A 15958-nucleotide genomic window follows, 5' to 3' on the forward strand; every position below is an offset into this window, starting at 1 on the left:
ACTGAAAGGAACTCTATATCAAAAAGTAAACATATTTTAAATAAACATCGAAGGATCACGCGGAGAGAATGTGTAACAGACTCTGTAACATGTCCTGAAAGCGGTAGCTCATAAGATTATTTGCTCTATTACGAAACACGAAGAAAAAGGTACATCCTCCGGGGAACAGGATCCGCACGTTGAAGTTCTGAACGTTTACTTATGAAAATGAAGAACAGTAACGTGACAATGTGATAAATTCGAGGGAGATTGTGATCGAACGTCGTGTGTATTTTCGCGTCCAGCAGAGTGTTTATGGTCGAAGGGTGATCCACGATGATGTATCATCGAGTCGAGGATAATTTACGAGGGTGACCCGTTTGTCGACAGTGTGCAGCGAGAATCCAGGCTTGAGCGGTCGTTACCACGCGGGTTTGTGGAGTGGAAAGCGTTGGTCCTGCTGTCGCTTGACGACACGTTCCGCAGAGGGTTGCGATACTTGCAGCTCCTGGTCCTCGAAACCGTTGAACGCAACGAACCCGTCCTCGACGTCCACTTCGAGCTTCACCTCCGCCACCGGAAGTACCATCGCTACCTCCACCACCGCCGCCATAACCGATCGACCACAGACGACCAACTCCGAGGCCAACAACAATCCCATCGTTCATTCGCAGGCTCGTTCGACAATCGGTATGTACTCGATCTTCCTCCTTTCTTTTCTTTTCTTTACGCTTCTCTTTATCAGATACCGACATACTTTCTTGGTACCGATACTCTTCGTTCAACTCCATCGAGAGGAATCTTACACGATTAAACAATTAACGAGGAAGATTCTTTGCCGCGGGATGGGGATAAAAATTATATTACGGATTCTTAAGTTTCATAACTTTAGGACAGGGAGATTTAGGGATTATGGAGACTTGAAATTTTGGGCTTTCTATGACTTTGAAACTTTGGACGTTAGATCTTGAACTTCGAACTTCAAACTTTGGACATTAGATGCGAATGCTAGGTTTCCTAACTTTGTACGTTGATTGTTGGACGCTGGATATTGAACTTTGGGTTTACTGCAATATCGAGGAAGAAATTTTTGATGCTAATACAATATATTGCCAACTCAAAGAACTTCTCGCGACACCCGCCCTATTGTTGACAATATGAGAGGGTTTTTACATCGTTGTAGAAGCGAGGTACCGTTCAGAGCTGGGAAAGAATGCATGTGGCATCTCCTATTTCCACCTGTCATGCGATCCAATTAGTACTGTAACCGCTTTGGTCAACAATACGATTCGGAGGTAATAATACAAAAGTCTGCGTCCCATTGTAGTCGTTGTAGTTGTTGTAGCACTACAATTAATTCCCGTGTATTCTTTTCAGCTCTAGCGGTACGAATTGCTCCATTTGCCTCAGCCATTTTGTACATATATTTTCTCTAACAAAACGCGTGACGCAGTTTAATCATAAACTTAAGCGTAATATCGAAAAAAAGAAAAGAAAGAGAGAATTAGCAAAACATATTGCATGAAAACGAAACACCGTGCACGCGAGGCAACCAGATGAACCCAGAGAATCAATTTGAATCCATGCATACTCACGAGAGTCGGTGATTAGTCGTGCAAACAATGAAATAATTTGGTCCACGGCTTTGGGTTTCAATGCGTGCATATTTCGGAATCGATGAAAATTAAACGAAGATAAATTAAAAGAGGATAAAGTTGAAAAACATTTTTTAAACCGTCTCCGTAGCTCGAAGCGTACCGTTTGAAATAGAGTCGACAAAAATGCTACTCGTTCCGACTTTCAATTTCGTTGTTCAGCAAGAAATAACAGCGATGGAACGGGGATACATCATTCTTGACATTTTGCTAGGAACGAGCGTGGAATGGTGTCTGTTTGGAAACAGGCAACTTCGAACAAAGGGATCGTGGATCGCGGAGGCAAAAAAAATGATAGGTGGGTGCATACGATGCGACGTCTTTCACCTGTAATTATTCGAGCACGAACGATCCGTCGCTATGTTTCGTGGAAAATCCACGATTCAAAAGGGAACTAACAAACGATACTGCCGGAGAATTCTCTTCTCGATTTCGATTAATGTCCGTTTAATGTAAGTGCTCGTAACGTACAATACTGCAATTTTCAACTTCATCGTCATTTTATTTCATTATAATGCAATCGTGCATCAATTTATCCTTTGCTGCGACTGACATCCATTTTGTATCGATAACTTCGTTATCTTGCTATTCTATGCAAATGAACAGTGTACGTTTTATATAAAAGTTCTTATATTTTACTGCTTCGCAGTTTTACCGACATTTTATTTACGAAAATTGAAAACTTATAGGTCTAACTAAGAAGTAAAACGATTAAGAATATACTACATTCTTAGCTAGACTATTTTTATGCGCAATACTATTTGTAGCTAATTAACTACAAAGATAATATTGACCATAATAGCTAACTGAAGATGAAGCGAACTTATAATTTTGACTATCAGTGTACTTTAAAATCCAGCTTACCATTCAAGAATTAAATATTCTTCGGAAGGGAAACTCGTCAGTTCGTAGACTCTAGGGTCGAATTCGTTGGAACATTTAGATCCAGGTTACAGAGGTACTCGAGCAAGATGGATCCTCGAATCCGTTTGTCTTGGAACGGTACTAGCGTAGGTGGAATACGAAATAATCGGCTAGCAACTGTTTGGACAGCGAAGTTTTCGAGGAAGTTTCGTGGTTCAAGTGGAAAGCGATGGAAAAAGTTGAAGCTCGAGTATTTGATAAACGATCTCTCGTTTCACTGTTCACTGAAATTGCTGTAAAACCGGTAGAAATGCTAATTTGCATGCGTTTTACGTAGACATTTGCAAGGGGGCTAAAGTTTTCTTGGTACACGATGTTTAACACCACGATGAACACGTCATTTTGTATACATCAGTAATTTGTTCTGTAGATCAATTAGAATTCGAAGAACGCAACGATCGATAACACGTGGGTAAACTTTCATTTTTTCATGGCTGCACACTTCTTTTACTTTTTTCTTTCCATTTCGGGTAAATGGTAATAACATTTCTGGTTCTTTGAGAGGCACTTTCGAAGAATTTTTCATTCGCGCGAATGGTCATTTTTTAACAACCTCTGAAAAAGAATATCGGGTTGAAATGGATCATCGCGAGATGCGATTAAATAACACGTGACTACGGATTCGAAACGTTTTTCTTTCTAAATCATACATAAGCCCCATGAAATTTCATTCGAAGCGACGAGGCACGAAAAACGAGCGAGTATAAGCTGATCTCGTCGCTCGTGCCTTTTTGCTCGATATAGATAACGGGGAATCGATCGATATTCGGCAGTAACTCTTTAACCACCCGCATAAAAGCTCGATAAGATTTTATGCAGGCTAATAAACCTTTAAAAAACCATTCTCCCCATAGATTTTAAACGGTGACTGTAAAACGACCGTGTACAACGGACAGAAAACCGTGTTCTTTATTTTTCACGCTGAAGATAACGATGCTGACACGCGACATTATTTGTTATTTATTCTAATTAGGATGAAAATGGTATTATCTTTTAATTATTATAGTTACAGCGGACTCTCGTAATATGATTACATACCTTGTTAGCCAACCGAAAGTTTCAGGTTTTTGAAACTTAGGGAGATTCCAGTATTTAGAAGTTTAGAGCATCAGAGAAATTAGAAAATACTTGAATCCGTATGATCGATACGATCTTGTTTACAGTTGGTATAATTATTAATTTAATACCGTACTACACACGTATCGCAACACGTATTCGCGCAAGACCTCAATTCTCATCAAATATCAGCGCGAGAGATGAAATCGAATGGTTAGCCGATATGTTCGGGTCAGAGTTTGCAATTCAAAGGTGTTCGTCTAATTGGCTAGACGCTGACGGGTCACTACGCACCATATCGCAATTTCTGATTGAAACTCAAAGGCTGGATACATTGATAATGCAATTAAGAGGTTCCGATATCGAACATGTTACAGTCGGCTGGTAACATCTATCTATTAACTGGACATTCATTTCTATGAAGAGGGAACAGAATTTCATTCGAAATTGTTTCACCTACTTTTCAAATATTAACATAAAATTAGTAAGAGGTATCGGCATAAAATATGGTGTACATAAATACTTTGATAGTTTGGTAGTTTTAGTTGGAAGCGTGGAAATTTGAAATTTCTAATGAGTCAATAAATTCGATAGATGCAAATATTTGTATCTCTCGAAAGTTTTGCAAGCGATACCTGCTACGATATGAAACTCTACCATATAATATAATAATTTGTGGAACAAAGTAATCACAAGGAGAATTCGTAAAGCAAACAGTTGATCGGAGCATTAAATCAATTCGCGTGTCCAGAAAGCGGCTAACATTCGAGTAATCTATATTTAATCTCCATAAAGTACTCGAGAATACTCATTGGAACTTCATGAGCAATTAAAATGCTCTACGTCAAAATCCGCCTTGAAGAGAAACGAAATTACAACTGTAACAAAGGCTCGGCAGCCTGTGGAACTTCTGGTTCGCCAGTGGAATTCATTGAAACATTCATTATCAGAGGTGCGACTGATAGACGAACAAATTTGTTCTCCTCGAGAACAAGCCAGGCGTTCCGAGAGCGGGAACGACAAAATATTTGAATCGATTTCGACGAATTAATTCGTGAAAATAATTCGACGAGGACGAAACTATTGTTCGGGACGGAAGGAAGAGTGTTAATTCATCTTGAAGCAGGCTCCCCAGCAATTACGATCAAGTTTTTCTATCGGCTCCTTTCGAAGCCTCGATATCATCCTAATTGCTATCGAACGGCTCGTAATCCATTAGCGGGCAGAGATGGCCTAGATCAGAGGGATGCTTTGCTCCATTTCGCTTCCTGTTCCTCGTATTTCCGACATCCTGTTCTTCAATCGCTGCAGGAACTGCGACTATGGGAATCTGCTGCGTTTATCCACGTTTACGGTACATTTCATGCAGTGCAACATCGTATTTCGAACATTTTTAATGTACAACGCTACCGTGCAATCTCGAGAAACGTATACACTGCGTTTTCCGAATACTCGCCAGTTATTTCAATAATTTTACGGAGAAAAACCGTCCAAGATCAAAATCGCGTTCGAACGGTGTCTATTCGTTAGAGTACCGCAATCTTTTCGAGAGTCCGTATTATATCACCGTGAACAATGCCGATGCAAATCTTCGAACTTTATTCCGATGAATTATCTCCTCATTTATGGGGATTGCTCGTTTTATTCGTGTTTTCGATGCTATTGTAACGCTGCTGTAATTTAGATCGGCAACGAGCGTTTCGGCTTCCAATCGGAAGGATTACGGGAATAATATTTCGAATAACGAGGCGACTGGTTATCGAACGAGCTGCCATTGACCTGATTCTGAATATTCGACCGGAAATGGTGCTCCTATTTGCTGAATTTCAGCTTTTGATTCTCAATTTTGTTGTACGTGTTTCCACGCGACTCTGTTAAATATGATACATTTACCAACTAATTTTAATTGTGACTTACTTCTCGGTATCCATTAATCTCTATACGCTTTTGTTATGAAATTATGTCAAGCGTCAATTCATCTACTATACAATAAACTGTACATCCGGGAAAAGGCAGATAATGTTTTATCTTGAAAATTAAGAAATTATGTTCTACAGAAAATTTACAGATTTATTACCTCTTATCTAATAGTTTAAATGTAAGTACCGAGGTACCCATGTATGCCACACGCAATTTTCATTCGGTGCACATAGCAAAGGTTAGCGAAGGAATGTAGAAAACAAAGGAATCATAGAAGATTAATAAGGATCGGTGTACTGCAACGTAGCTCGTTGCGAAGGTGGAATCAATGATACAGGATACATGCTGACGATGATGATGTATTCGAAAGCAGCGAGGAAGCAGCAGCGAGCTATAAATTATAACAGCGTATTAGGACGTCGCGATGTTGCGCTGCTTCTGCAGCGTTAGAAGCCGAGTATTGCATACATAAATGCATGCCTGTTCTGTCGGAAGACAATACAACGCCTGGCATCGTATTATAGTCGATTGTGCACGGCCTGTCGCGAACAAGAAACCCGAGTAATTTTGGTGAACGAAGTAATCTCTTGATTAAATTACAATAAAGTTCGCGGTGTTCCCTGATGGAGCAATGTTAAAAGAGACTGTGCGAAACTAATTTATTTTCATTTTTCGCTACATTAGTACGAGAAATTATGCGTGGCGGGCATTTAACGCTCGGAGATTCACACGGTCGAATAAACTAATCGAAGATGAAAAAGACAACAGAGCGATATTCTTTTATGCATAAAACAGAGTGGTGCATATCGAAACAGTTAATAAAATTGCTTCTACGAAATAACAAAGCGAGCGAACTATTAAGCTGATTGGCAACTGGGCGACCGTATTTACTTATCCGTTCGGTAGGAAGATAGAACAACAGAAGCGGAATTGGCGAAAAGATGTTAGCTGGTTCGAACGTGTACAAAGGTCTGAACGTTTAAGGAGTACTCGAAGCGTTCAAAGGAAGAACTATCGAAGCGAATATTGCGACGTGGCCAGGTTAGTCTTCATCGAGGGAGTACGATATCGTGTTTTACCATTGACCCTCTTTTCTTTTTAAACTACTCCCTTGACGCTCGACGACGACCCTTCGTTCGGACTCTCCTGCTGGAAGACTTTGAATAGTTGCTACGATTCCGAACTGGAAAAAGGAGACAAAAAGAAAGAAGAAAGCGGAACAGAGGGATGGTTCAAGAGCTTTAAGCTGTCTTTAATCGAGTCGAGCTAGACTGACGCGAGTCTCGTTCGCGTCTCGAGATACTCTTCCTCGATTACCATTTTCATACTTCAATATTTGTTACGTAACGCCTTTGTTAATTACTTTGTCTTCCTTTGACGGTGGCCACTTGCTAACGTTCGCGCCTTTATCTTTGCGTTCCGGGTTCAGGTACTTTGTTTCCTCGGTCGCGGAGAATTTTCTTGCAATTAATACGAGTTAACGGGTTATGATTTTAATTGGAGAAATTTAATTAAAATTAGCTATTTATTAAATAGAACATTACAGACGTGATTAATTGTCCGTCTGTATACCGCCCATATTACCAGATGATCCGTATTATCGGTATCGGTTAACCCATGTTTTTAAACATTATGTTGAATTCAGATACGAGATCTCGTAATATTCTCATTTATTGAAGGATTAAAAAGAAAGTTCGAACAGCTTCTATTCGTACACGAAGAAATCCAAATCCTGTCCTGAAATTGTGAAATCCCCGAAAATCCATAAAAATTAACGAGTGGGATATCTCGTAGCTCTCGCGTGGCATATTTTCCTCGGGGAAAGCAGATTTTCTTTTGACTGTACACGTTCTCGGTTGTATCAGCATACTGGAGACAGTCGGTATTAATGCAGAGGATGCAATTAACGAGATTCGTTTGAGTCACGCCGACGAGGTGTGACAGTCGGCAGGTAGCTACAGCCCCAACGAAATTATAATGAGTCTGAACGGTTGCAACATCCTCTGCCGGCCTTTTCTCGTGCCTCGTCCTTGGCAGATGAATCGCACTCGGTGTTTGTCGAGTCGCGTCGTTAAACGCTCCGGGCGGACACGGTAATTCGAAGCAGTTTCCGCTCCGCTCCGCGCCACGCCGCGCCACGTCGATTGTTACCTGCTCGGTCGCGTGGCCGAGTTTCCGCGTGAAAGAAACTCCATCGAGCACCTCGCGAATTTTCTTTCGCGAATAAACAACGTTTCGCTGTAATTAAGCAAGAAAAACACCTTTTTCTAGACATCTTTTCCTTCAAGGCTTCTAAACAAACTATTCCCTTAATTATTCTATCTACGATGCTCTTGATTATTTTTTATTATCTATACTGTACTAACGTCTTCCTCTGTTCAATTCCTATATTATAGAATCTCAAAGTTTCTGCATCCCTACATCCCCAGATCCTTGCCCCTGTAAGTAAACTCTTCGTTGTCCATGTCCTCATTAGTGACCAGTTATTGATTACTTTGTATCAAAAGTGATAAGTATAATCTATTGATCGAAACCTTTAAACATTCAAGTTATAAGTATTTCATTTACCGTTTTAAAAATTGTTCCACCATTGTTAAATTAACGTATTTTGTTATTATTAAATGATTAGTATTTTCTGTAAAAATTTATACGTAGTAATGGACAAGGATTATTAGTAAACGATCACGTTCATACACGGGCACTAACGATATCGTTTACCTCGGCGTGAATCGTTGGAAAACATGACATTAGGAATTATATCGAAATCGATGGTTAATTAAATTTGGTTGGAATTCAATTAAATTCGATGCAATTTGAAAGACGTATCTGGGCGACGTCGATTGGTATCGATCACGCGTTCCCGATGTTCGACGCTTCATTCGATAGGTATCGGGAACGATTCGAGCGTATTCCTTCTCCGTGAATTTCGACCAATTGAATAGCAGACGGTATTTAGAGAGTATTAAAGCGTCGTCACGATTTCATGAGGTTGCACAGGTGCCACGGCAAAGTTGGAGTCTTTTACGCTGCGACGAGCCATTTGAAAGTTTTATCGACGAACGTAGCCCTCCGCTTCTTACGGAGGCAAGGTGTTCCCACTTAAATGCGCGGCGTGTTTGCTTCTATCATTTTCAGAGCACCGTCTCATTTCAGACGTCTTTGAGTAGTTTTCCTTCTAGTCTGAAAACAGTCTTGAAGAGGTCCTACCGACGCGCTGCCGTCACTGACGTTCACCGAGAAGAAGCTAGGTCAGCTTAATAGGCTGTCGGGTATACGACACGAACGTTTTTTCCGTCGGTTTCACCGCTTATTTACTTGCGGAACTGTTCCTGATTTTTCTGCCATGGCTGTTCATTAACCACGAAAAATCGCTCGCTATTCTTCGGCTTGGAATTCTTAGCTATATCGACTACTCACGTTCATTCGCTCGCGTTCGAGCACCGGAGTTCAGGAAATTTTCCATTAAGGAATACGGAATAATCGGAGAATATTAATTTACCGGGGCAGTAAAGGCATTTAAACGAGGAATTTAGCGACCGCGAATGAACAGTGACGAATATTCCTGGATAAATCCGATAAGGTGGACGAAAAGTGTTTAGAGTTCTATTTGATTAGGAATTTAATGCTTTCGTTGTGGAATGCCTATATGTACATGTTCATATAAGCGTGTGCTATCAATTCTGTAAGAATATTTCAAAGAAACGAACCCATATGAAAGAAGATACGCCATCGAGATACTAAAAAATTTATACACGAACGTTACCGAGCTTTTCCATTTTTATTTAAAATATCGTCTCGTTTCATCGCATCATTTCTGATGTTCGCTGATTAATAAATACGAAAGACGTCGAATTAAATCAGTGAAGAAGTCGAGAACGATTTAGTCGTTCGTTTTACAACTTCCAGCGAGAGGAGAAAAAATTGGAAGGTACATCGGCTAATATGTACGTTTCGCTAGGACGATTCTTTCGTTTCAGTTCGAAACTCCGTCGCGAAATTAACGATCTTTTGTTAGGTGCAGAGAATCGCGGTGTCAGCGTGGAAAGAGTTGAGAATGTGGCCTGGCCGATAGGTAACGTTTTTCGAACGAAAAAGCGGAACGAATCGCTTTTATCGCTTATCTTTCGTAGCCATCTAGACGATCGGGAAAATATCGTATCGCCCGCATCGCCTTGCCGTTGCTGATCCATCGAACGAAATAAAACACTGGCCGTATCGAATGTACGCGTTTTTCGCGTCGATAGCACGGATAGAATTATATGTAAATTCCCCGATTCTCCGCGATGATAACCGCAAAAACGGGAAGGAAAAGTTCCTTTTGTTATTCCTATCGCGTAGCATCGCGCATCGGAAATGCGAAACGCACGGCGAAACATAATTTGCGTTAATAAAAAAGTATCGGGTAACAACGTTTACCGTCGACGACAAAATTTACTTACCGTATGATAATCGAAATACTATCGAAACTCGTACAATAAATTCTGCAGCGTGTGAATCTCGTTCTTAATATTAATTGTAATACTATTATAAATACCACGTTTTCAATTTATGAGAGGAACAAGTTAATCTTTCTCGAAATCTTTGGTATCTCTCTAAAATAATATGTAAGACGTCTCGATATCTAACGGCTTATCTCTGGGCATCCATCGATACGGAAGCGTTAAGTTTTCGCATCCGTTTGCCGGATATTCCGCAAGGGTGGCTGAGATTCATTGTCTCTCAGTTTCTCGAGTTCTCGAGAAATAAGTTAAAGCCGCTTACGCCTACTTCGCTGCGAAGTAGATTCGAGGGGACGCGATTAAGATAGTTGGCACGAATAATAAAGTCCCGCGGCAGTTGGAGGGAGCCGTGAAAAGATGGAATTCGCGAATTCCTCTCGTCGAGGCGTATAAAACTGGAAGAACGTGTGGCCCCGCTACGCCGTGTCAGCTAAATCCGAAGAATTATGTCGCGAACTCTGCCATACTCTTTATTATTCCGTAATCAGCGGGTAGAAGACTTCGTAGCACAGACAATAGCAATTTACACGGCTTTAACGGGGAATGTTACGGCGAAACGAGTTTCCTAGTTGGTGAAATCTTGCGGATCGATCGGACGCGACTTTGCACGATGAAAAATGGGAGGAAAGCTGCGGGACGATAACGGTAGAAAATGGTCAATTTCGAAAGCGAATAGGGAAGAAAAATTATGCTCTTCTGTACGCGTTAAGAAATTCGTAACTTAAAATTACGCTTTCTTGCGGAGGGGTTGCGGCGCGTAACGCTTTCGACTTAGCTGTTGCCTCGTTTGTGAAAAATTGGCGAAATCGCTTTCGGACGTTTCGGAAATTTTAATTGGAAATATCGGTCGATAATTGAACAACGTCGGAAGATACGATTGCAATAATACAACTAGCTTTTTAATTGGTTAATTATGGAAATTAATTAAGGCGCGATGCGCGTAAAGCGAAGCCCGGAGTTCTATTGAAACTGTTTTAATTAAATTAAAAGCGAAGCGTCGGTACGTCGAATAGGTTTATTTGCACGCGTAACACGAGATTTCGTTCAACGTTACGCGTCAGGGAAAAAAGCGAGGATTGGTTTCCCGGTAAATAGCGAAGTCGGATAGAAAACGTTCCAGAGAAAAAAAAAGTTGTTCAGAAGGATGTCAAGGTACTCGCGAACACGGAAAACGCTGGCGAAATGTCACGCGTCGAACTGGGTCACGGTACACGCACAAAAGCGACGAAAAAACAGCCCGATAACGCATTTACAGCCTAAAACACGGTAAACAGAGAATGGGAAATGGCGCGCTGTATTTCCCCCGAGACTAGCGTCGAAGGAGAGAAATTGCGCGATCGAGGCGAGTGAAAAGCGTGTGTTGTCTTCGCTTCAATATGTTCTCCAATACCTACTTCAGAGCTTTACGTGTTTCTAAACACTAATACGAACGCGTTCTTTTCAAGCCGGGTTTCTCCCTTTAACCGTACCTTCACTTATAAATCGTTGAATTTACATTTTACACTTTTCGCCTTAAAATTATGGCGTTGTTACGCGTTTAAGCAGCTGGTTTACAAGCATTCCGTGTCTCGCGCGATTTATTCAAGCAAATGCGACTCTATTGTGTCGGTGAGCATGATACGAGACCATGGGAAAATGGCGTCGTAGAGAAAAGAGGATCCAAATTCAATTTTCACGCTTACGAGTTATCAATTTTAAGACCTTAAAAGTTTGGAAATTCGGGACTTTGAGATATTCGAATCCTCTGAAATAGGGAGAAAACGATGGAGTTCTCTTCGCTCCTCCTTATGCTATATCGATACGAAGTTTAAAGTTCGGAGGTGACTTGCGAAAAATTAAATGTGTCTCAAGTAGCATGGTAGTTAATATTTTTCATATTAATTCGAACAAGTACGCACGAAACTAACGCGAATATTACGAAATTGAATGAAACGCGTTAGCCGTAGTCGGTGTAATCCTTACTTCGTATCTCTCGGATCCATTATCGGACTATTCGCATGATATCATTTTCGTGGTAGTTTCGGCGATCGGCACTCTTCCCCGTCGGAAAATACAACCCTTAATGGGAAACGAGAAATATTCGCTCGCTCTCGTTCACGATTACGAGTTCGTTAGTACGAGTCCCCTCGAAAGTTACGTAACTTGGGGCTCGACTTTATGCAACATCAATTACGGCAACGAAGTCGATGTCGGTTTCCGCGGCACTCGAGCGCGAAATTGTCGAAAGAATCGTCGGTTTAGTCGTATAATGATAACGTGGGAAGCATCGCGGTCTCTCGTCGTTCCGCTCATATTTACGGTCTATTCAAAAAATTCAAGTACCGATGATCTTCAAAATCGAATTCGATAATTTATACATTCATAACTTGTTAATCTGTCAAATAGATGCCTCGAATCTAACGAGGTACATACTTCCACGTAACAATGCGATATTTAATAATAGCCACTTTCTAGCAACGCACATAGATTTTTCAATAAAGTTGGTTCGATGCACCTTTTACCAACAAAGCTTTGTCGTTTTTAATCAAACGGAGCAAACACTTGATCATTAATGGAATATCCTCGCTAATGAGTACACGTACATTGTGTTTTAAATACAATTTTTGTCAATTAACGAGTACAAATATCGAATAGAAATGCAATTAACGAGACCAAGTATGTTCACACAAAATTGGTTGTTAAATGACAAATAAGGCAGAGCTACTGTCGGCAACAGAGCGTGCTTCAAAATATCGCCAACAGATTCGTTAAAATTTTGCCAAAGACCGTCTTTTTCCGCCGATATTCGCAGCATTTTTCCGCGTTTCAGTCTCGGTTTTCTAGCAACCAGTATCGGAACAACGGCTTTCATTACTTTCTAACGAATATTCTTCGTGCGCCTACCGTATACGTGTCCGGCTTTGTTTTTGACCGTCAGTTTCAGAATACTTCTGCTTTCCGCGCGTTTCATGCATTTTTCACTACCAAATGACTTTTGTTCCGTACATTTATTTTATTATAAATTGCAGTATTTATTTATTCCGGTTCGTTCGTCCCGTTTTCACTTCCATTTTCTGTTTAATTTCGTTGCTAACGAACTCTTCATTAACCTTTCGTTACCTGCGTTGTTTTAAAAAGCGCACCAGTTGTGAATTACGGTTAGTTTTTCTATTTGAACTTAGGCATCGGGTGGTTGAAATTTCGTCTCGTAATTAAACCGTTTAATCAAGATCGCGGAACGCGTAAATCGAAGAAAAATTCGAAATCGACAACGCGTCTCGTACACGGTTTCTGATAAAAGTTGTAGCTTTACCGGGGCTTTTCAGTAAATCCTTAATGTTAGACGGAAAGTTTTAACAGGAAGAATGTTTCGTGGACACGTTTTACGGAGGAGGATCGAAAGTTTCCGGCGCATAGCGATGCCAGACTAGTTTCCTTACGCGAGCTGATTTTTCGACGGCGTTTCAGCCAGACTTTTCGCGGAAAGTACCGAATGTATATTTCAAAACGTCCGTATATGTACGCGAATGTTTCCGAGAAAAGCACCCACCGCGAGCATATTCCGAACGAAAGTTTCGTACATCGATCGGAAAAACTTTCTTCGGATGTTAGCGATCCTGAGATCTTACTTCGTTACGTGTCGCGCGCCACCGAAACTTAACAAATTCATGCTTTCAAAAGTTCTTTGCTCGACTTTTATTTTCGGTCAATTGATACACTGCTTGTACGCGTTGTTTTAAACGACGAGATTCGAGACTTCGCGAATCGAACAAACGAATAATTCGAATTCTTTTTAAACAGCGGGTAATTCGATTGGAAGCAACGATACGCAAAATAAAAGGAAAAGGAGAGAAAAGCAGTAATTCGTGATCGCGTTTAACCGATGAAAAGCTCGAGCCGCGCCGACGGATCTTGAAAATCCCACGATCTATTTAATTTTTTGTCCGCGTCGAGTAGCAAATTCTTGAGCTACCTGCAATTTGTCGTGATCGCGTTAATTTATCGTCACGCAGGTCGACGCGACTTCGAGTGACAATTAAATCGAGCACGCTTCAACCAACCGTTCGTTTTTTACAGATCGGTCGAATCTCCTCCGCAAAAACTACCTGTACGTCGATTCGATAGAACAGTTTTCATTAACTTTGTTACGTAATTCTTGAACAACCCGTAGAAATTTCCTATTCATTCGGTTCGTGTACTGGGAACACGTACTAGCACGTGCTTCCGAGAGTAATACTAATTACTCGTCGATAGCGATTTGTTTTTTCTTCTCGTTCGTGTTTCCGTTTTTCATATTTTTTTTTTTTGAAAATAAGCAAATACGAGCCGTGTTCGTTGAAAATTCCTCTTATTTCCTTCATTATCCTGCTAACGGGCAACTACTCCAGATTTATGACCACTCGAAGATATCGTTGAACCGTGCTTTAAATAAATAGAGAGTCCTTATCCGTGTTTGCGTACAATTTTCAGCTAAATTTTTGCTCTTTACTTTCATCCGTTATTCCTTCAAGATTATTATTATTAATTAGATGGAGGAATTGCTGAATCGTATTCTCTGTTTATTATTTTGTCATTTCTTTCAAAAGTTATTTTAATAGATTTAATAGGTAAACGATAAATACGATAGATACGCAATTGAAGTTAAATGTAATATGATTGGGAGAGTAAGCCGTGACAGAGCGAAGGTCTAAGTCAATCGAGCAACGGAGGATCGAGAGTCTAAGGGAGAACAATTTGTACGTCCCAATAACGAATAAAGGGTCGGAATGAAATTCATACGAAAGCGTGTTATACCGCAGCATGGTTAATCGATGTAACAGTCTGTAATTAAACCGTCGTATGGCCTCGTATGTCGTAATACACCGTACTCGAGCGAAACGTATGAACTAGAACGATCGAGGAGCGTTTGAGCTCGCTATTTAAATTTGCCATGCGCGCGAAGAAAGTACACAAACGTTCTAAAATATTTACGCAAGTGTTCGGGAATTGTGCGTTACTCGGTTAAGAAGCAGCTTCATCGAAATATCGCGTAACGGGTAAAAAATGTTTGCAAAGTTTCAGCTAGCATTGTTCGCGTACTGTTTGCGAGCGAGTACAGCAGCTTAACGGGAACAGAGCGAAGCGTGTTCGTGGAGGCGAAAAACCGCGAGTTTATTTATCCTGTGTAGGTTGGTGGCCAGGAGACTTTTCCTTTTATCGGGTGGGTGCGAGCGGCACTCGGTGACATCAACGTCACCGTCACGAGCAAAAAGGCACAATGCCGAGGGTAAGAAGGGGCAAGCACCAACGAGAAGCGGGTTATCAAGTTTTAACGAGGTCCCCGGTGTTCGGACGTACGACTGGGGCTACTTTGCAGACACAAAGGATCGTGTAGCTCCGCCGACAGCACGTTTTTCCCTCGCACCAGAAAGGGACAGGGTTTTTCTCTCTCGAGAAAAAAAGTTGCGACTGTAACACCGTCCACTTTTATCTCGCCAGCTCGCATGAAGAATGGAACTGTTGCGATTAATCGGAGAAAGGCACGCTTTAATCGACGTTGTTGTTTCTCGCTGCGGGTTTCTACCGCGAAAAAATCACTGCGGAATTCTCCGAGTGATTCGCGTTTAACACTTCGATAACGTGTTTCCTGGAATTCCAACTAATAAGCCATATCGTTTGGAACTTTGAAACTTTTCAAAATAATCAACTGATTTTCTCTATCGCGAATAACAAATAAATGTACATATAAATTACGAAAAAGAGTAATTAAAACTAACTAAATAAAATAAATAGGATGCACTATTATATAAGTATAATATACCATCTACCGGCAGTTTCACTTACCAACTGGCAAAACATAGTATACGATAAAATAATAATTTCTCTTCCTTAAAGAGGTTAATATTTTATATACGATAATGCTTAATTAAATTTTTATAACTCGAAAGCAACATGGCGTTACATATT

The 15958-nt window shown here is 40.7% G+C and overlaps 1 protein-coding gene across 8 annotated transcripts in view; it reads left to right on the forward strand.

Annotated features, from left to right (window-relative positions):
• The window catches only part of Btk29A (tyrosine-protein kinase Btk29A), a 120587-nt gene that overhangs the window by 23309 nt on the left and 81320 nt on the right, over positions 1-15958 (forward strand). For 6 of the 8 annotated variants that reach the window (XM_076541351.1, XM_076541305.1, XM_076541457.1 and 3 more), the window contains one exon: positions 370-669. The exons of the other annotated variants lie outside the window; for them this stretch is intronic. In XM_076541351.1, the coding sequence (XP_076397466.1) occupies positions 370-669 (300 nt within the window). The remainder of the gene's footprint in view (positions 1-369; positions 670-15958) is intronic. 8 annotated transcript variants of the gene reach the window in all.

This window comes from Megachile rotundata, chromosome 1 (genome assembly GCF_050947335.1).
Source record: "Megachile rotundata isolate GNS110a chromosome 1, iyMegRotu1, whole genome shotgun sequence".
Classification (NCBI taxonomy): domain Eukaryota; kingdom Metazoa; phylum Arthropoda; class Insecta; order Hymenoptera; family Megachilidae; genus Megachile; species Megachile rotundata.